The sequence below is a fragment of the Schistocerca serialis genome, chromosome 7, assembly GCF_023864345.2.
Source record: "Schistocerca serialis cubense isolate TAMUIC-IGC-003099 chromosome 7, iqSchSeri2.2, whole genome shotgun sequence".
Lineage (NCBI taxonomy): Eukaryota > Metazoa > Arthropoda > Insecta > Orthoptera > Acrididae > Schistocerca > Schistocerca serialis.
This window is the reverse complement of record NC_064644.1, coordinates 538826763-538849649: the sequence shown is the minus strand read 5'-3', so window position 1 is coordinate 538849649 and position 22887 is coordinate 538826763. Positions and strand designations below refer to the sequence as shown.

Sequence of the window (22887 nt, the reverse complement as noted above, 5' to 3'; positions counted from 1 at the left end):
TTTCATGATTTTTAAACCAAGTGTTAGCTATGATTAAGTTACGCTCTGTGCAAAATTCTACCAGGCGGCTTCCTCTTTCATTCCTTACCCCCATTCCATATTCACCTACAACTCTTCATTATCTTTCTTTTCCAGCTGTAGAATTCCAGTCCCCCATGAGAATTAAATTTTCGTCCCCCTTCACTATCTGAATAATTTCTTTTATCTCCTTATACATTTATCATCTGCGGAGCTAGCTGCCATATAAACTTTTACTACTGTGGTAGGCGTGGGCTTCGTGTCTATCTTGGCTACAATAATGCGTTCACTATGCTATTGTATCATTCAACATTAAACCAACTTCTGCATTACCCATATTGGATTCTCTTTTTATAACCATGTATTCACAAGACCACAAGTCTTGTTCATCCTGCCACCAAACTACACTAATTCCCACTACAGCTAACTTTAACCTATGCATTTCCCTTTAATCGGGCAAGTAGGTTAGAAAATTTGCTTTCTAAAAAATGGTTCAAATGGCTCTGAGCACTACGGGACTTAACATCTATGGTCATCAGTCCCCTAGAACTTAGAACTACTTAAACCTAACTAACCTAAGGACATCACACAAAACCCAGTCATCACGAGGCAGAGAAAATCCCTGACCCCGCCGGGAATCGAACCCGGGAACCCGGGCGCGGGAAGCTAGAATGCTACCGCACGACCACGAGCTGCGGACGCTCCATAGTTTGACAATAATTGCAGTTGACAGTATCGTCATCATATCGGCCATGAGGTCTGTAGAAACCAGGGTGTGTTAGGTCTTCAGGTCTTAAACTATCTTTGCACAAGTTACTCCCTTAAAGGTATTTAGTTCTTAGGAAATATGAGGTCCATCATTGAGCTAGCTCCCAGTCGTGAATGAGCCTACACTGTTCAGGTGCTAGATCAGTGCTTGTAGTTTATATTTTACATGTACTCAGAAAACCTTCTCCTGGTATCTGATAACACGCACAATGCACAGTTACACAATTATTCCAGCACGTTGCAATTCTTCTTCAACAGAATTATTTTCGTTGTCATGAGGTAAAGTATCTGCAGCTCTTGAAATATTTCAAAAGTAAAATTCGACAAGTTGACTGCTATCATTTCAGTAAACGTAATCTACAACTAAAGTTTTTGTATATTTTCCATTGCTTTAAACTGTTTTCAGTGAACAGTGGGTTTACTTCATCACTCAGTTGACAACGTTTTCTAGCTATCGTTCTCTGGATGCTCCACCAACTCGTACTGTATCTGGTCCCATATATATATACAGCTCTTTCATTATTATTTTATACTTTTAACTGTCAATGGTATCTTTCTGAAGAGTATACTGTATATCCTCCGTCCTTTACCATTATACCTAACAGCTTGAATAACCATATAATTCTCATCAATTACCTCCTTCTTATTTCCAGTCATACGTCCATCAGCAGATTCATATCACATCCCAAACACATAATCACCTTCTCTATTAGAAATATTGATTAATATTAATGAACGAAGAGTTTCTGCTTTACAACAGCATTGGTTTTCACGTATCTTTCCTGGGACTCATTTAGTCCAGTTCATAGATGTGCATCATTCGAAAATATTTTTCTTTCGCTGAGAACCGCTTCCGGTTTAGAGAGAGGAAGATGAAATTTTCTTGAAGAAGCTATTAGGCAAAGTAAGTTTGCAGTCATGCGATACTCCTTACACTCGCATACCAAAAGACCTAAAGATTCATAAATTGGTCGTAAGTTTTTTATAGTTGTTCTTTTCTTTTATTTCCTTTATCGGTAGGGGACGAAAACTCTTCTGCGTCTATTTTCTACTGCACATAATTTTTTAACTTGACATTGTGATTAGCAACATTACATGGAAGCGTTTTATATCATCTGAGCTGGCCAAAAATACTGAGTAATTTGAAAAAGTTAATGAGGTTGTATCTTATCTGCGCAAGGTATCTTTAATCCTCTGCTTTTCCTCTAGTTCACACTCAGACCGTACATGAGGTTCGTACTTTCTCAGTTAAAATGGATGCTGTTGTTTGAAACTTGATTTATGCCCTTCCTTCGCACTAATTTGTATATGTGATGTAAGCTGATATTTTATTCAATTGTTTCTAACGTTTATTAGTTCTAAGTCAGATGTTACAGAGCACAGTGTCATACTACCTGTGTAACGTAGTTCACCTTCAAACCTTCGATTATGTAACAAGCACCTCATGTCATTAGGATTTGTGGATGGCATTCTGTCTCTCCACAAAAAGAAATTTTCATCGTATTTTGAGAATTCTTTTATCTAGATGCGCATAGTTGACTGCATCTGTTTCAGCTACCGGTTCTCATGTATAACAAGTATATTTTGCATACCAAACACTCTTCCTGTTACACAGAAAAGACCTAATAAACTCATATTCTACTGTGAATTTTCTTCGAATATCTTGTGTGCGAAAGGATCGGAAACATTTGCAATATGCGGTTGTTGTCGTTGTTGTGGTCTTCAGTCCTGAGACTGGTTTGATGCAGCTCTCCATGCTACCCTATCCTGTGCAAACTTCTTCATCTCCCAGTACCTACTGCAACCTACATCCTTCTGAATCTGCCTAGTGTATTCATCTCTTGGTCTCCCTCAACGATTTTTACCCTCCACGCTGCCCTCCAATGCTAAATTTGTGATCCCTTGATGCCTCAAAACATGTCCTACCAACCGATCCCTTCTTCTAGTCAAGTTGTGCCACAAACTTCTCTTCTCCCCAATCCTATTCAATACCTCCTCATTAGTTACGTGATCTACCCACCCTATCTTCAGCATTCTTCTGTAGCACCACATTTCGAAAGCTTCTATTATCTTCTTGTCCAAACTAGTTATCGTCCATGTTTCACTTCCATACATATGCGGTTATATTTTGTAAAATTGTGCGTCCTACTGTCATATGATTCGTAGCTGATGCTGCGAAATCCCTTGAGAATGTAGAGGACGTCGTAGTTTTAATTGTAATTGATTCCACAGACCATTTATATATTGTTGGTTGGCAGCATCACTCACAATTAATGGATCCACAACTCCATTCAGTTGCTTACCTTTTAGCTGTACTATGTTATTACCATTATTGGATCAATTTTCTGCTCAAGCTGGTTCTTAAGATTTTGACAGGGCTCATCCACATATTTATTTGCCCTCGCATGACTGTTTTCAGAAGGTGTAGCAATATTATTGATAAGTTTTGGATCAACGTTGAGAATACTATTACATATAAATCCAGAGTGTTCATTTCAACTGATGACATTGAAATATCTCGAAAACTAGACATGGGATCAAAAAACGATATAATTCCAATTTGTTCCTCTCGGAGAAATACCACACACGACCCACCAACCCCCGTGCGTAGGTGGCGGGGGGCATCTTTGAAATATTCAATACTAGGCCCTGCTTTTTATTGCGGATTATGATACTACGGCAAAATGTACATACGTTGTCGCTGAAGCATTTTCTAGGTTTCACCACAGATGGCGCTGTAATGGGAGGAATAGAAATTGGTACACAATCGTAATTTATGACATACTACTCAAAGCCCTTGAATATCTAATGACACGTGGGACCCCAGCTCCATGCTGCTTGGGTGGGACACGCCAGAATTTCATAACTTCTAATTGGAAATCCCATTCACAACGTTGTATTCCTCCGATATATCGAAAATGGGACCACCCGACTTTCCAATTAGAGTATGTGTTCATAGTTAGTACGGCCAACTTCAATACACTTAGTGATTCGTTTTTCAAATGACAGTACATTGGAGGAAGCAGATCTACGGGAATGTCAGCACAGGCGTTTTGCTGCGGTCGAGCAAGCTTCACGGCCTGTTGGCACTTCTTGGTACACCTTACGTTTTAAATGAAGAAATCCGGCAACCTAGCGAGCCATGTAATAGGCCTACCTCTTCCGATCCAAGGACCAGTGTAAACAGGGTCTAATACCTTCCTTGCTTCACTGAGTAACGCGCTTGGCAGCCATCATGCCGAAACGACGTAAGCTGTCGAACGTCCAGGGCAACATCCTGTAGTAGTACTGGTAGTTCCAAAAACGTTCGATATTTCTTCCATTCAACGTCCCATCGATAAAACACAGACCAATGAGTTCGTTCCCCATCATGCCACACAATACTGTAACCCACCAAGGACGCTGATGGTCAACTTGCAGTAATCAGTGCTGATTGCCTACACTCCAGTAATGCATGTTATGTCGGTTAACACTACCATGGTTTGTGAATGTAGACTCATTGGAAAATAGTTCCTCGGCAAAGGTGGTGGGAGTCGTTTATTGACTTCCCCATTTACCAAACACTACCCAGTTATGGATGCAGCGACACGTGCTATGGATGATATTTACGACGGTGCAGTACTGTGACTATGTAAATCAGCATCATTTGAGTTTCTTCTTCTTTGGTTGCAACATTCATGGTTCACTTGCACTCCTGTTCTCCAATTGATAATGTAACGCCCCAACGACCGCCCTAAAGCCAATTAAGAAAGAACATGAAGTAGGGAAAGTTATCTTGGCAGTTACGACATCTTTGCCGATGAGCTAACACCAAAGAGTTTTGTCAACAACTACATTGTACACCACTGAGCATATTTGTTAGCGAAAGAGAAAGAAGAAACATCGTATTTCAGCAATGGACAAATATCCATGTGACAAATGTAAAATTAATATATCAAAAGTTAAGTCCAAAGTAATATCATCAGAGATAACTTTTATGTGGAAGAGAGTTGTAAGCGCAACGAAGAAATTCAATGCGCCTACAATGCTCTTCCACAGAAGAAGTCGCTTGCTAGAACTCATCCAGTGCAGACGTACGAGAGCAGTTCTGATCTGAATTATTGAGATTGCGAATCGGGACGAGATTGTTTTCGAGTTTAGAAGTGTTTGTTGCGTGACGGGATTCACGGCTTAAGAAACTGATTTTATGAACTGATACAGGAACAGATAGACTCACTTAACCGTGCACTACGGGTTCATTGAAATCTAATAACGGAATTAGTGAATATTGGACTTGACTTTCAATTAGTTGGACCTTAAGGAGAAGTGAACATTCTGTGAAAGAATACACTCAATTAGTCTTGAGTAGGACCCAAGTACACTACATCACGAAGATAAAACAATTACGCTAAAGTGTTGAGTTGTGGTAATTGCCAAGAATCTATAACTCAATCGGACTGACTTAACTAAACTATTCCGTGTGCTTGTGGTGCGGGAGTTACATTATAAGTATTTAATGACAAAATAACAATAAACTGTTCGTTACCAGTTAAATACCCGGTGTGGACTACATCATTAAATAGTTTGATAAACGACTAAATCAACGACTAATCATGAAAGACTATTTCATTGAAGTGCAAATATTCACGTCATTAGTTGAGAACTGAACTTTAAAATATTTTCGTATTACGATGCAATCTTACAAAGACTGAATCAAAGAGTATCTCTGGATCTCGCTGCATACCTGCACAACAATTCCATAGCAACGAGACAACAGCGTAAGAAAAAACTGTTAACTAAAATATTTCCTCGCAATCTGTGGTGTGTGCTATGCGAACGAAAGAAGAACTAATAACTACTGCAAATCCGGGCAATTAACAATACAATATTAATAATAAAAAAGCATCAATTATACGAGTTCGCATAAGTGGAAACGCTGCGGACTTGTAATTGTGATACAACGACTACGGGAGGAACGCCTTTTCGGAAGTTTTTCAGGTTTTTTCACCCGCTAATCTACGGGTACTGCCGTTATATCGCATCGTGTCTCTACTCTGCCGCGAGAGCTGTGGCAGTAGCAGCTCTACGGCGTCGACTACATCAGCAGGCGGTTGGAGTCCAGGGCCCCCGCCACACACAGCATTTTGGCACCCAACGTGGGGCTCGAAGACGCCAGCTGTCGTCTCATCTGGGAGACAACGCAGCGCCTAACGACGTCAGTAGACGCCTCAACGAGAAGACGAAGCTAGACGGATCGTTGCAAGGACGAAGTGCTAGTTGTGAGCAACAGGACTTAACGACGCCGGACATCACACCGTCCGACGTTTCTTCTCAACGACAACTGCAGAGACGATGTGGGGGGTGACTCCTCCACAACGCAAACAACGCTCCACGACATCGATTGAGCTACAAGCAGAACGACGCAGCGCGTCGGACAACAGTCAACAGTGACCACACCCACGCCACGACAATCCATCACGACAGGGAAAAGTAAGCAATCCACAAAATAAGTGATCATTTGAGTATGTTAGAATAGATTTTGTACTATAGTGCTAATTGAAATTTCATTGTGGTTGTGTACAATAGTTACCATGATGCCTAAAAGAAGTTTAAAACTGCGCAGTGATGTAGATAAGAGAATTCCTGAATTAGAAGAGGAGATTAGTGATTTGCCAGAACAGGAAGAAAGGAATAGGAATATTGTCAATGTAGGAGGTGACACGTTTACTGAACAAGAGAAGGAAACGATACCAAGTGTATCGGGGATTAGAACAAGGGATAAAGTCGTAGAATTACCAGACAATAATTCTGATGTTAGAGAAGGTACCGATCGAGAATGTAGAATGCACGTCGCACCGAACGTCACTGGAGGTGTAGACATACTTAGTACTATATTGAAAGTTCCTGGCAGAATAAAACTGTGAGCCCGACCGAGACTCGAAGTCGGGACCTTTGCCTTTCGCGGGCAAGTGCTCTACCAACTGAGCTACCGAAGCACAACTTACGCCCGGTAGTCACAGCTTTACTTCTGCCAGTACCTCGTCTCCTACCTTCCTAACTTAGTACTATGTTATAAAAATTAAATATGATGAATGAGCAATTTTCAGAACAACAGGCATTTTTCAATAATAAAATTTCTGAAGTACTCGAACAGCAAGCTATTAAATTCTCAGAGCAGGAAACATCGTTTAATAGTAAATTTTCCGAATTAGCCGAAAAGGCAATATTACAGGCAACCGTAAATAGTAAAATTTCGGAAGTACAGAGTCGGGTGGAGGATGTTGAAGCTAGATTTGAGAATCAAAAAGTTGAAGTAGATAACAAATTTGAAGATGCTGAATGCAAGTTAACCAAACAAGAAAAACAGGATGTTAAAACTATCGATTGTATCGATAAATTGCAAGAAAACCTGAGTAATTCATCGGAGCAATGCGATGTGGTATCCTTATGGATAATTAACAGATAATTGTAATAATTAACAGGTAATTATAGTAATGTAGTAATATCACGGACCACCCGCATGAAATTGATTGAATAAAAGGCGGTTAAGAGGATCGATAATTATATAATCGCTCAAGGTAAACAATTTGAATAATTAACACAAATATGTTGATGAATTTGTTCAAATTAAAAATTCAACTAACAGGTAATTATAGTAATGTAATATCACGGACCACCCGCATGAAATTGATTGAATAAAAGGCGGTTAAGAGGATCGATAATTATGTAATCGCTCAGGGTAAACAAATTGAATAATTAACACAAATATGTTGATGAATTTGTTCAAATTAAAAATTCAAGTTCTTCATGTTTCTCATGTACAGCTGGCCTGCGTCAAACCTGCATTACGGTAAAGACGCAAGACCAGAAAAAGAACATATAGGTACTCAAATAAAATCCAACTGCGAAACAAAGCGTGCGTAAATGCAGTCTAACACCTTTACTAGTGATCCGTGGAAATTAAACTCACTTTGGGAAGTAGAGGATGACCCGTATGCCCAACATAGTTGTGTTTCTTCTTTAAAGATGGCACACAGCATATTTAAGAGCAAGCAATTTCCAACTTTCTCTACTGAGAAAAACAACATTAATCCCAAAGTGTTCATAAATTCATTTAAGAGAATATTTTCGCGCAGCTGGTCAGAATTTGATAAGATCCAATTTATCGTGTCTAAGATAACAGGAGAAGCTGCATTATGGGCCGTGGAAATTAGCGAAACGTGTAATACGTGTTCAGAATTTGAAAGGGTTTTCTTGGCGAAATATTGGTCCTTGAGTCGTCAAGAACGTTTACGGAAAGAAGTTTACCAACCCGAATTTTATAACCCTCCTGTTCTCCAATTGATAGGTGGTAGTGCAGGCAATAAGCTCAGCGCAAGTACTGTAATGTTTAGAGCCGCTATCTGTTCTAATTCTGTTCGGTACATCAGATCTGGTCACAGTGTACTGCCTGTTGTGGCAAGTCGCTGTTCGGTACAAGGCCACAGTTTAGCGTCGAATAGTCGGCTGTTCGATATGTCGGAGAAATATAACGTTACGAATCGAGTTTCCAATCAGAAGATATTAAATACTTGCCTGTCCTACCGTCGCAGCATGGAGGCCGGGTTCTACGTGCCATTAGATATTCAAGGCCATTTTATATTATGACGGAAATTGCGATTGTGAAAGAACTGTGGTTCCCACTGAAGAATTCAAAGTAGTCCCCTGCCTCCTTCACACGTGGTGGGATGGCGGATGGAGTGTGGTATCATTGGATGTCCCCCTCCGAAACAAACAAAATGGAATCAAAACTTCGTTTCATTCCATGTATAGTTTTCGAAATATTTCAATGTCTTCAGTTAAAATGGACACCCTATATATATATATATATATATATATATATATATATATATATATATATATATATATATATATAGACATATATGGAATTCACATGCTAAAGTAAGCTGTTATATTATCGTCATTGTCAGACCTGGCGTCATCAAACCAAAAACACCTGGTAAACCTTCCTCAGGGAAAGAACATGCGAAAATCTGGTTACCTTCCAGTCGAGATAAAATATGTGAATTTTGCTCTTATCGTGATACAATAATTTTGAATATACTTGTATGTAAAGATATTGAAATGTTAGATCATTTTCGAGGATCTTCAGATTTACAACGCCTCCTGTTTGTCTAGAGGTAAAAGGACAATAAGTAATTTGTCAAATGGAGTCTGTTAAAAACTGTCTTTTCTGTGTCTGTCATTTTCTAATATAATACTTTTAAGTGGTAGGTGGAAAGAACGTTTCTTGAAACGCGTGCTGATGAAAACTGCTGTATTTTTCCTCTTGGCTGAACGCATATCAAAGTCAATTTTCGCATCAAATTAGTCACTCACTCGATGGATGCAGACAGAGGAAGACTGGCAGACATTTATCCGACAAGACTATTAACAAACTGCCAATAGATTTCCACTTACATGGATATGGTTATTGTGGTCGTAGCACAGAACTTCAGAGGACACCTCCATGTGGTAGTTGTCATGATGCATTACATAATGTATGTAAAGTACGTGACAGATTTCCAGATGTTCTTCCTCAGAGAAATAAATTAGATGAAATACTAGTGAAAATAGCTTGGAAGTAAATGTAAGCTATAAAGGCTGAAACTGGACTGAAACTGTTAGCGTTAGTTATGGCTGGTAACATGGAGGCGTATGTTAAACTGGGAAAAGATGTTAAGAAGTGTGCAACAAAGGACATAAGTACATTGAAAAAAGTAATTATAAAAGTAGGAAGAGCCGTAAAAGGATTAAACAACAGAAGTAATCCTCCTAAAGCTACCAAATGGATATATTAACTGCCTATACACAGTGTTCAAAAGGCTTGAGTAAATGGTTTGAAGATAAAAGTCACTTCATCCCTATCCCAAAAAGTGGTGGTACGGCATATCATTAAACAAGTTGTACACTTTTGTGAGCCATCTGACGTCCTGTAGACGGAGCATTAGGAACAGGGTAGTATTTAACTGTGCAAAAAAGTACTTGAAATTCTTGGCAGGGATACCACTCCAGAATCAGATGACTAGGCTACAGTACTACACAGGGGCAAAGGGATGTATTTAACATCGCACAAGAGAAATTGTATGGGGAAAAATTTGAACAATAGCTCCAAATAAAAAGATTACCAAAACAGCCACATACTCACATGCCACATATACGTTTATTCAACAAAGCAGGAAAATACCGATTTTCATAGTGAGAACATATTTACCGAAAAGATCTAAGAAGGTGGAGTGCAGAATGGGAAACAGAAATAGATTAAATAAACCTTGCTCACACTGGGCTACAAGAAAAAAGGATAGTACTGCATATTATTGTAACAGATCCTGCAATCTACTGTCGCCTATTAGAATTTCGAAATATTTATGAAATTTTAATTTTAAATAAATCTGTCAATTTTCAAGCAATAAATGGATACCGTTGTGGTTATGTGTGTTCAAACTCTGTATCTTCAGTCTATTTGTCAGCACATAAATTTGTCTAATGGAACCGTAAAAAAGGCATACGTTAACTATAGCTGAGAAAAATTTAATTTTAGTATGGTGAGAAATTAGTTAGGTATCTAATTTAAACCGACATTTAAGCTATAAAATTGTGGATATGATATAGGGCTTCTAAACTATCTCTCATACACTTAAATTACTGTCGTCAGTCCATGAAACTGCAATATCTGTTTTTATCATCATCCTAAATACGCTTACATATTTCTGAAATTTAACTTGCCAACAGATTCTAATGAACAACATTATACTTTTGTTGAAATTTGGAGACAATATGATAAATATAATTGCAAACTTCCAAATAATCCTAAAGAGATTTTCCTTGAATTTGAGCATGGCAGAAAACTTCAACGTTGCAAAATTAAGCACAATGGCTCAGTTTTCGGATTTGGAAAGCAATTTACGGAACATACTGGTCTTATAATAGATACAACTACGATAGTAACAGAACATTGTGTTAATATTCAAACCATAAATGTTTTAACAGTAGAATGTGATATAACAGCATTTTCCTCCACTGGTGGTGAACGTACATGTGTTACACACTGAACAGCCAGAACATCATGACCACCGACCTACTATCGATATAAACCCGTCCAGACGACATCAGCGTCATCTCGCGAGGAGTAAACTGTCATTTAGACACACAGCATCTTTGAGCGTGGCGTCTGTGTGTAGAATGGGGAAGGGATGAAACCTATCCGAGTTTGACCGACGGCGCGTTGTGATGTCCCAGAGGCTCGGTACGAGCATTTCGGGAACTGCATGACTTGTCGGGTGTTCGAAGAATGCTATGGTGAGTGTCCTCAACGCGTGACGAAACCAAGGTGACACCATATCCAAAAGTCGTGTGTTTCTGGGTGATCACCCCTCATTGTAGATCTAGGACGTTCTTGGCAGAACGTTCAGGTAAAACAGAAAGGCAGCAAACTGTGGCGGAACTAACGTCAAACATTAATGCTGGGCTGAGGAGAAGTGTGTCTGAACACACAGTGTACTGAACACTCCTAACAAGAGGCCTTTGCAGCCGACGATCCATGCATGTGCCAATATTAACATTACGACATCGGCAACTAAGACTGGACGTTCCCACAGTGGCAGGGCTTTGTATGGTCTGATGAATGCCGATACCTTCTTCACCACGGCGATGGAAGGGCGCGAATCAGTAGACTTTCGTGGGAACAGTTTCTTGACACATGTACTGCAGGACGGAGACAAGCTGGTGGCGGCTCCATTACCCTCTCGAGATTATTCACGTGAGCATGCATGGGTCCATAGGAGCTCGTGCAAAGCACCATAGCGGCATCGGAGTATCGTACACTTGTTGCAGACCACGTAAGGCCCCTCATGAGGATCATGTTTCCCTACAGCAGTGAAGTTTTTCAACAAGATAATGTGTCATGTCACATGCCAGGACTGGTATGCAGTGGTTCGAAGAACACATTGGAGAGTTCCAACTGATGTTCTGGCCCACAAGTCTCCAGTTCTGGACCCGTTCGAAACATCTAGAATTTGATTGAAAGTGGCGTCAGAGTTCATTCCAACCCCCCCCCCCCCCCTCTCCGGATTTACGGGAGTAAGGCGACTTGTGTGTGCGGATGTGATGCCAGCTTCCGCCAGCGACATAAAATGGTCTCATTGTGTTCATCGTTTCCATGCCAACGTGCGTGGCGCGATAGGTAGCCGCGCGGTCTCGGGCATCTTGCCATGATCCGGACGGCTCCCCTTGTTGGAGGTTCGAGTCCTCCCTCGAGCATGGCTGTGTGTGTTGTCCTTAGCGTGAGTTAGTTTAAGTTAGATTAAGTAGTGCGTAAGTTTAGGGACCGATGACCTCAGCAATTTGGTCCCATAAGACATTATCAAAAATTTCCACTGCGCGTCGCTACTGTTATCTGTGCCGAAGGTGGATATAATCGCTGTTAGGTACGTGTTCATAATGTTGGGGTTCACCAGTGTACATTAATTCTAGCCAGCAGTAGCCCCTGGGTACAATATTGAGTAAACAGTTAATCATCCCATTTACATGTTAATAACTGCAGGATAAACAACGAATTTAGTAATATTTATGTGTTTCCAAGGTGGTCACATTTTACCACTAGATGAGGAAGAAGGGATTTGATTCACTATAAGTCTTGAAACTGCTGGGTACGTCATTCTAATATTTCAGGTTGTCTGATAAAAGTGAAAAAGACTCAATTCCATTCGATTTGAGAGACATTATTGATCAAAAAGTGTATCTGAAGTTCATCCAGTTTCCAGGAGAGAGGATCCTTTAATAGCTTATCTGTTTAACTCAGTACATGCAATGCATAACTGTCTGTGGATGAACGTTCCTAAAAGTTCCTTACATTCTGAGCTCAGTTTTGTGATTCACTGCCATCAAAAACAAGCTATAACTATAGAAAAATCCGTTGTGAGACAGTGGTTAGTGAGCTGAACGCAGACGAAAAGTTCTATCGCTCTACTAAGATCTTTACAAGTGACAAAATATAACGTTTCAACGCATTAGAAAGCATGGTTCAAATGGCTCTTAGCACTATGGGACTTAACACCTGAGGTCATCAGTCCCCTAGAATTTAGAACTACTTAAACCTAACTAACCTACGGACATCACACATATCCATGCCCGAGGCAGGATTCGAACCTGCGACCATAGCGGTCGCGTGGTTCCAGACTGTAGCGCCTAGAACCGCTCGGCCAAACGGCTGGCTAGAAAGCATGTTCATAACTAAAAAAATGTCAAATCCTTCATTATACAAGTACACTGTTACATTTGCTGATGAAATGTTTATCGCAGTAGTTAGATTTTCTGCACAGTTGATGAAATGCAATACTTCTCGAGAGTCAGATCCCTGTTTCAAATGAATGAGAATGGGTTATTATGCGGAGTGTACGCTGACGAAATGTGAGTCTGGGTCGTATTTACACGGTGATGCTGTGAGACACTATTTGATAAACGCTTAGTGCCGGTATCTACGTTCAGCGGAATGTATTCCATCATCTTCAGTTGTCAGAATTTTCATACCGCCAACAGTGTCTCCGTGATCGAGACGATTTCTTACTATGTGTTGTTTAACGGCAAATGTAATAGCATCACAATGCTATATGCATGATTGCAGAACATTACTTTTTAATTTGGATCTGGAAACAGCTGCGTGATTAACCAAGAATCATGATCACCTGACACCCACTCAGTTGACGTGCCGTTAGGAAGTGCTCTTTAGGTCATTAATTGGATACTACCCGTACACTCTACACTATGGTGACAAGTAATGCAAAGATATAAGGAGTAAGAAATCTCTTGCTAGAGTGCTGTATTTCGAGTGTGCAAAAGAAGCGTTGCCCCTCCCTTAATGCTGTTGGATGTAGGAAAAAATCATCGTACGACAGCAAAACTTAATGTCGAACTATTAAGGAAATGGTGAACACACTTCTACATGAAGGGTTTGCCTGACAGAACGTAGTCTGAGGATATCTGTTGCTTGACATGAATACTCTAACACCGCCTCATCGACGTCTGCTGCTCCTGAGTACTTTGCTGCAGATATTCTCCAGTGGCTTTTGCTGCTGTACGCTTTACTGTGTATAGCATCGTATTTTGAAGCGCAAAAGGAGTGAACACGGAGCTTCGTGTAAATTAGTATTGCAACTAGCACTTCACATTGAGAAATCTACAGGTATTTATAACTCATAGAGTGCAGCAATCAGATTTAATTATGTAAATCCAGATTTCAGCTAGTAGTTAGCCATTGTCAATGCACAATTTTCTATTCTCAATGCATGTAAGTCGCTGTTGTTCGGGCGTCAGTCACAGCTCTTTGAATTCTTTGTATTCAAAGAACTGTGACTCACGCCTGCTTCATGAGAGCGTTTACTACACGATATGTTTGTGGATAGTCGGTTTTCTGTAACTAGAGTTAGTAATGTTACGCAGTTGGATGATATCTATAATATATGTTCTTGTATTCATTTCTTGGACTTTTAATTACCTTAATTATTTGAAATAAGCTGTTTGGAGTTTAAAACTTATCAAATACTGCTTTGTACCTGCTTGTTCTTACAAACTATCCTCCTTAAATTTTTGTATTATATACCGCAAATAGTAGGTGATTATCATTTACCTCAAACGGACTCGTCTTAAAAGTAGAATACTTTGTCTCTTTATATTCTTCGATTAGATGTGGGAGGGATCAGACTATCGGGAAATTCTTTGAACATTCTTTGAACAAATATCCCTGAAAAGTTCTGTTAAATTGTTAAGCGAGAGAAGCCTTCTAGTTACAATACGCATAATAATAATAATAATAGGAATAATAAATAGTATTGTAATAATGGACATTCAGTTCATCCATTAAGGTTCTAAATTTAGAATTGTAAAATTCTTTACTCAAATCTGTTTCTAACTATTCAAGTAGTTCCTTATCATTTTTGTATAGATTTTTAGTACTTCATCTACATCTTCGTCTGCTTGCTGCCCAAGAGTATTCTGAATAAACAACTATTTCTGTAACTTTTATTGTGAGGCGTGTATAGAATATGATTTCATTCACTCAACAGCGCGTTGGAAGTCCTTTTGTAATAATTTTGTAGCACAACGATGCTGCTCCTTGGCGGTAAGCACGCTGGACCATAGCGACTGCCATAGTTTCGATATAGCAAACACCATCGTCGAGAAGGCTACAAATCAAATTGCAACAACATCAGAAGACAGCCAGTACAAGTCATAGCTTAAACAACATAAACTTAGAAATAATAAACAACAAATTGATACACAGAGTGACGGTAGTCAAACATTACATGAAAATGTACAGGGGAGGCTGAAATGACATAGTTTTAAGTGTGTGAATCCTGATCTCAAGATGCATGACATGATATTACTGAGATCACGTCGTCAGAGGCCAAACTTTAAAAAACGCAGTTCTTTTCACAGTTGCACATAACGTATCGTGTTCTCTAGAAGGATACAACTGATGCAGTATAACAGAAGATATTCGCTCTCTTCAAATCAAGGCAGCGTTCTGAACGGCTTAGAAAGAGAGTAAGAGTACAACCGCCAGTTCCACCACGACTTTATGTACTACCTAAGATCCATAAGGAAGGAGTTCCGCTTTCCCACATTGTGAACAATTTAGAAGCCCCAATATATTACCTAGAAAACATCTGGGGTCTTTCCTGAGTCCTTTGATAGGAAAATGTAAACTTCATGTACAGCAACTAAAGACATTTCGTCTCTAATGGGTTGACATATTAGAGAGATTCAATGTGGTCTCTTTGTTACACTAGTACCTCTTGTGGATTCATTAGAACTGATAGGCGTTTACTTGGAGGAGGACATCTTACATCTATTCAAATAGGTCCTGCCTAGAATTGCTTTTTGTTTAGTGAACAACATTTTGAGCAAACTGACAATGTTGCTATAGGCAGCTGATTATCTCCCATAGATGCTAAAGTTTTTATGGAATACTTCTAGGAAAAAGCACTTCAGTCAGAAGTGTTAATTCCTAAATGTTTCTGGAGATATATGGACGACCAAGTGAAGCAGCAACGGCTCCTGAATTTCTGGAACATCTTAACTCCCTCCACCGGAGCATTTGCTTCACATGGAAGAGCAGAAAAACGCAGACCTACCGTCCTCAGACGCCTTGCTCTACAGAAAAGATGTTTCCTTGAATCACAGTATTTTCCGTAAACCGACTCACACTGGCCTACATCTGCAAGTTACGAGCTGTCATCGACCATCTCAACACTGTGGCGTGTTACGGACTGTCGTTCGTAGGGTTAGAGTTATCCCAGCTGCAGGGAGCTTATGAGCAGAGCTTAGCCATCTGATTCGTAAAGGATTTGAACCTGCGCGCACTAAATCTCAAGAACAACCAGAAGAAATTCTACGCGTGATAAAATAGTTCCATGCTTACTTAGTCACAGGAGGAAGTTTCGTGATATGGAGTACACGGTGTTTTGCTCCTACGAGATATTACTGATATCACATCATCAGAGGCCAAACTTAAAAAACGCAGTTCTTTTCACAAATACACACAACGTATCGTCATAAACGATATAGCTAGTTCACCCATGAAGAAACCAGCACTTCAGCGCTCTCCCTCCACTTATGGTGCTAGAGGATTCATTACCCTGGGAGGCATCAGTGTCTGAATCAATAGCATCTTGCTGATGAAAAAGAGCTTCACTTTTAGATGACTCAGAAATAGTTGATTCAAATTTCTGACCACTAGTCGTAACTTCAAATAATTTTCTGTTGAAGATACAAAACCTATGTTCACCTGAAATAATTCTAGCATAAGGAAATATATTTACCTTCCAAAAGAATACTCAGCTGCAACTTTTTGCGCAACATCTGACTTTTCAGTACTGGATATGTGTCGAATTGTTAGTTGTTGTCAGTAATCTTCACATAAATTTGACATTCAGACAGAAGATTAACTAATTTTGTTCACTAAGGGGTCTAAAAGGCCCTCGTTATGTATTAGACATGTAGGACTGCAAAATTTAAAAAAAAATTAATTTGACTTCCATCAAATAATGTTTTTCCTAAAGAAAATCAATGAATTACTAAAGATTACACCGAATGTAAACCAAAATTGACAACTTTATAAGACAATGTATTGATGAAAGGCCTCTGTTATTCATCCAAAGTTTAAAAATTTTTCGCGTCACCAGTATGAAAAGCTGTGAAATGCAAACATATTTCTTGGATAGCGTTTCAGGAAGGTAACGAATCAGTGTGAACCTTATCCAAACAAACATTCTATGCTCACTGGTGAACGAAACATGTAACTGCAAATGTTTCAGAAGTAATAACACTAATTACAAAATTGTCCAAACCTAATAACCTCATCTCCCAGAAACAAATTGAAGAAACTGAAAGACCTGAATTCTGTTATCAGCAATCAGATATACCTGCAGGGATGTTGCATAGGGAAATCAAGAGTTATGTCGTTCCTCTGAGAAATCCTGTCGGTGTGTTCCAATATTATTGATGTTGGGTGATGCAGATATGTTACATGGGCATAATGAGAAAACATATAGCTTACTTACTACATATTTTTTATTGTGATTGCTAGTTTTTACTTGGTCCATATATCATCTCCAGATTGAAAATCAGAGTAACAAGATGCATTTTCAAATAGTAGACTGCGTAATTTGTCCATTTTGGAGAGCATTTTCGCTCTATTAAATGTGAAATGAAGTTGAAGTTATTTGAGGTATAGATGGCAAGCCGATGAACATGCTTGATAATATTTAGGAGAATCGTATAATGATATGAGTGACTGTAGTTCAACAACTTACCACTGGTAGTGTACAACGCACTTCGAAGTGAAATGACAGCAGTCTACAGCTGAAAGTTCAAACTTAGTGACAGAAAATATTTTCATTGTCTTTCATTGCTTTATTACTGCATTATTACATCAAAGATTTGTTTGTAAAGTCTACAAATTATATTCAAATACACAGGGTCTTTCAAAAAGAATGTAGGGGTTTAAAGTCTCTGTATCATTGATTACATTCAACTTACAATTGTAAATGATAAATCAAATGAAAGAGCAACTCAGACAGTTTTATTTTTATTCCTGTGCGCAAAGAGAAGTGTACAGAACGTCCAAGAGTTACTGAAGAGCGTACGGCTTTCTCGCGTAATGCCAAGAAATCAGTTTGGGAGGCTAGTCGTGAATTAGCAATTCCAGTGACATCTGTGAGAGATATTTAAGGGGTCGCTTACAACTCAGTTCTGGCAACCATTACAAGCTCTAAAGCTTACAGACTTCGGTTTCGAGCCAATTTTGCAAACTCATTGTTGCTGCACGACGATGAAGATTTTTGGATGGTGTCGGCTTCAGTGATGAATCTACATTTCACCTAAGTAGAAATGTTAACACACATCATGTACCCTAATGACGATCAACTAATCTCCTCAAGATGGTATAGTTGCCACGACACTAGCCTAAAGTTGATGTTTTTCGCCATATCCAGGCGGAATGTTTATTTTCAGTTCTTTTTCGGTGAAGCAACTGTAACTGATGTTTCTTATCTTGGTGCGCTAGAACTATGGCTCTTCCCTCAGTTGAAAGAAACTGAACCATAGAACTTTATTTGGCAGCAACATGGTGCGCCACCTCAGTGACATAACTCAGTACGAGATTGGTTAAATGGTGTTGTACCCTAAAGCGGGATTGGGTGCTAGGGGCCGAATGACAGAGCTTGTTTTGCATTACCTCCACGTTCACACACAGTTTCATTCCACTAGATTTTTACTTTTGGGTTTTCATAAAGGACCATCTGTATGTGACGCCGCCACCAGCTGATGTACCAGACATTATAAGCAGCATTGTTGCAAACATTACTCCAGTAACACTGACCGTGGTGTGTGAATAACTCGCCTGTCGACTTTGACATGTGACGATTGACTCACACTGGAAATTTGTAAAAAAATGCTCGAGTTACTCTTTCATTTGATACATTATTTATAATTGTAAGTTGAATGTAATGAAGGCTACAAAGCATTAAAATCCATATATGGATTTTGAAACACTCCGTGTACTAACAATAACGTGTAAAGCATTTCGTTAAAAGCAATATATACGTAACTTCACTGCGTGTGCCTAATTACAGTGGCATTACGCTGAAACGAACACAACTATGTATGCCTTGATTACCATAATTTGATTAAATACTTTATTTTGAAACAAAATATGCGATCATAATAACCAAATAACGGCATAACATGTGTGCTACGTGTGTACTCGCAGTGTCGCAGACTTCATTTGTTCATCTGGTTGAGCAGCGCGTAGTAAGAGTAGGACGCCTTCAACAGCTGAAACAAGAAAATTCAGATTCACCAACGAATGTAAAATATAACGACAAAAAGTATCCTAAATTAGGTTATAGCTGTGTGTGAAATTTCGTAATCTTTCCCTCGAAATTATTGTTAAGAGTATGATATGAGAAAAGTTCAGCTACAATAATTTTCATTTTAGTGCTTTGTATCGTCTAGTTACCATCTGACTTTAAACGTAGTAAGGCTTTGATAATTAAATTTATGTATCTTGGTTTAACAGTTGATGGCACACATGATGGGGGTTCATGGTGTCGCCAGGTTTGGCAGCTGAGGTACGAATGGGTGTGAACACTGCAGAGAAAAACCAAAGTGTGAATACAGCAACCAGGGTAAAAAGAATGTAGGTTCCAGCACTTATTCAGAGGGAAAGAGGTTTTATACAGGATAAAAGGAGCTTCAACAAACCAATCTTCTGACTGATGTCCACAACAAAAATAATGTTGTAATGCAACTAGCTAAGTGTAAACAACAGTAACAGGAAAGTATGTCTCTACCTGCCACTTTAGTTCATAACGACAGACACAGATATTACATTAACAGATTTTGAATCTATTTTATGTCCACTTCTATAAAATGAAATGACTCTTTTTAATCCCCAGTTCTTCAAAAAAGAATGATAACACGGAAAATGTGCAGTAATAAATGTAATCGAATATTTATAGATTTGTTATTATAGGTTAATATAGATGCTTCCTCTACATTCTCTACTTCAGAAATTTGTTTCGTTTCCTTTTTTTTGGAAACTGCCTGTGCTTGGAAAGGAAGTCAGTTGAAGTAACGCGGAGACTACCTGTGCCTGGAAAGGAAATCAGTTGAAGTAACGCATGGAATACATTTCGGTGTTAAAGTTATACTACGATACTTACATTACGAATAAAAGAAAAAAAATTTCCGGTTCGTAAATTTAGGGCGAACATTCCGCCTCCTTACTACAGGAAAGAAATTATGCAAACATGGGAAGACACAAGAGTGATAAGAGGCGAGGTCAGCTTCTTTATTTATCCACACCTAAATTTGGTAATATCAGCGTGTAGGAAGCTAGCAGAAACGCTACATTACGACAGATGTACGTGCAGGAAGAACATATGCTATATTGTAACAATGGCAATTCATGACCCCTTCGAAAAAGATAAGGCATAACAGATTTAATGTTATGTAAGTCATCTGAAAAATTACTGAACAGAGAGGCGAATAAGATGAACAGAGAGATGGGCTGATAATGGCAGCATATTTAGAGTTGAATGGAAGGTAACGAAAACTATACTTGTAATTCATGAAAACTGTGTTACTTTCAATGCGACTCGTATGGTTCCGATGAAACTTCATTCCAAAGCCAGAACAGTATCTTGTTGTTGTGGTCTTCAGTCCTGAGACTGGTTTGATGCCGCTCTCCATGCTACTCTATCCTGTGCAAGCTTCTTCATCTCCCAGTACCTACTGCAACCTACATCCTTCTGAATCAGCTTAGTGTATTCATCTCTTGGTCTCCCTCTTCGATTTTTACCATCCACGCTGCCCTCCAATACTAAATTGGTGATCCCTCGATGTCTCAGCACATGTCCTACCAACCGATCCCTTCTTCTAGTCAAGTTATGCCAAAAGCTCCTCTTCTCCCCAATTCTATTCAATACCTCCTCATTAGTTATGTGATCTACCCATCTACTCTTCAGCATTCTTCTATAGCATCACATTTCGAAAGCTTCTATTCTCTTCTTGTCTAAACTATTTATCGACCACGTTTCACTTCCATACATGGCTACACTCCATACAAATACTTTCAGAAACGACTTTCTGACATTTAAATCTATACTCGATGTTAACAAATTTTTCTTCTTCAGAAACGCTTTCCTTGGTATTGCCAGTCTACATTTTATATCCTCTCTACTTCGACCATCATCAGTTATATTGCTCCCCAAATAGCAATACTGTTTTACTACTTTAAGTGTCTCTTTTCCTAATCTAATTCCCTCAGCATCACCCGACTTAATTCGTCTACATTCCATTATCCTCGTTTTGCTTTCGTTGATGTTCATCTTATATCCTCATTTCAAGACAGTGTCCATTCCGTTCAACTGCTCTTCCAAGTCCTTTGCTGTCTCTGACAGAATTACAATGTCATCGGCGGACCTCAAAGTTTTTATTTCTTCTCCATGGAATTTAATACCTACTCCGAACATTTCTTTTGTTTTCTTTTTTGCTTGCTCAATATAAAGATTGAATAACATCGGGGAGAGGCTACAACCCTGTCTCACTCCCTTCCCAACCACTGCTTCCCTTTCATGCCCCTCGACTCTTATAACTGCCAGCTGCTATCTGTACAAATTGTAAATAGCCTTTCACTCCCTGTATTTTACCCCTGCCACCTTCACAATTTGAAAGAGAGTATTCCATTCTACATTGTCAAAAGCTTTCTCTAAATCTACAAATGCTGGAAACGTACTTTTGCCTTTCCTTAATCTTTCTCCTAAGATAGGTCGTAGGGTCAGTATTATCTCACGTGTTCCAATATTTCTACGGAATGCAAACTGATATTCCCCGAGGTCGGCTTCTATCAGTTTTTCCATTCGTCTGTAAAGAATTCGTGTTAGTATTTTGCAGCTGTGACTTATTAAACTGATAGTTCGGTAATTTTCACATCTATCAACACCTGCTTTCTTTGGAATCGGAATTATTAAGTTTTTCTTGAAGTCTGTCTCATACATCTTGCTCACCAGTTGCAGAGTTTTGTCAGGACTGGCTCTCCCAAGGCTGTCAGTAGTTCTAATGGAATGTTGTCTACTCTGGGGGCCTTGTTTCGACTCAGGTCTTTTAGTGCTCTGTCAAAGTCTTCACGCAGTATCGTATCTCTAATTTCGTCTTCATCTACATAATCTTCCATTTCCATAATATTGTCTTCAAGTACATCGCCCCTGTACAGACCCTCTATATACTCCTTCCACCTTTCTGCTTTCCCTGCTTTGCTTAGAACTGGGTTTCCATCAAAGCTCTTGATATTTATGCAAGTGGTTCTCCTTTCTCCAAAGGTCTCTTTAATTTTCCTGTAGGCAGTATCTATCTTACCCCTAGTGAGATAAGACTCTACGTCCTTACGTTTGTCCTCTAGCCATCCCTGCTTAGCCATTTTGCACTTCCTGTAGATCTCATTTTGAGTCGTTTGTATTCCTTTTTGCTTGCTTCATTTACTGCATTTTTATATTTTCTCCTTTCATCATTTAAATTCAATATTTATTCTGTTACTCAAGTGTTTCTACTAGCCCTCGTCTTTGTACCTATTTGATCCTCTGCAATATCTTATGAGTACAAAATAAAGCCATACAACATGTCAATAACGCAAACAGATGATGAAGAAGTAGAAGCGATGTAAGTCTAGTTTGTATCTAAATCACTTGAAACAAGAAACAAAACAAATGAACAACAAAGGAGACTGGATACACGTGTGATTGTTAAATGGTCTCCGTCTTTATTAGACTTTGATTTACATTCAAAACACTTCATAATTTGATGAGAGGGGATCTAAGTTTCTAAGACAAACTTGCAACGATTAACTATGTGAACAGTTTTTAAATTAGTAAATAAAAAGGGAAACGACTAAGCATGTAGTAGTTAAGAACAAATTATACGAAGAGAAAATAAACTGACGCTGTTAAAACTGCGATATGTACAGGTGTTCAGAGCTATTCCAGTGTAAGAGAGTGACTTATGACAAAGTATACAATAAATGTTAAT

At 39.0% G+C, this 22887-nt stretch overlaps 1 protein-coding gene across 1 annotated transcript in view; it reads right to left on the bottom strand.

Moving 5' to 3' along the window:
* Positions 1-19083: 19083 nt before the first annotated feature.
* LOC126413223 (odorant receptor Or2-like) overlaps positions 19084-22887 on the bottom strand; it is a 61916-nt gene continuing 58112 nt past the window's right edge. The window contains exon 5 of the mRNA XM_050083120.1: positions 19084-19137. Coding sequence (XP_049939077.1) covers positions 19084-19137 — 54 coding nt within the window. The remainder of the gene's footprint in view (positions 19138-22887) is intronic.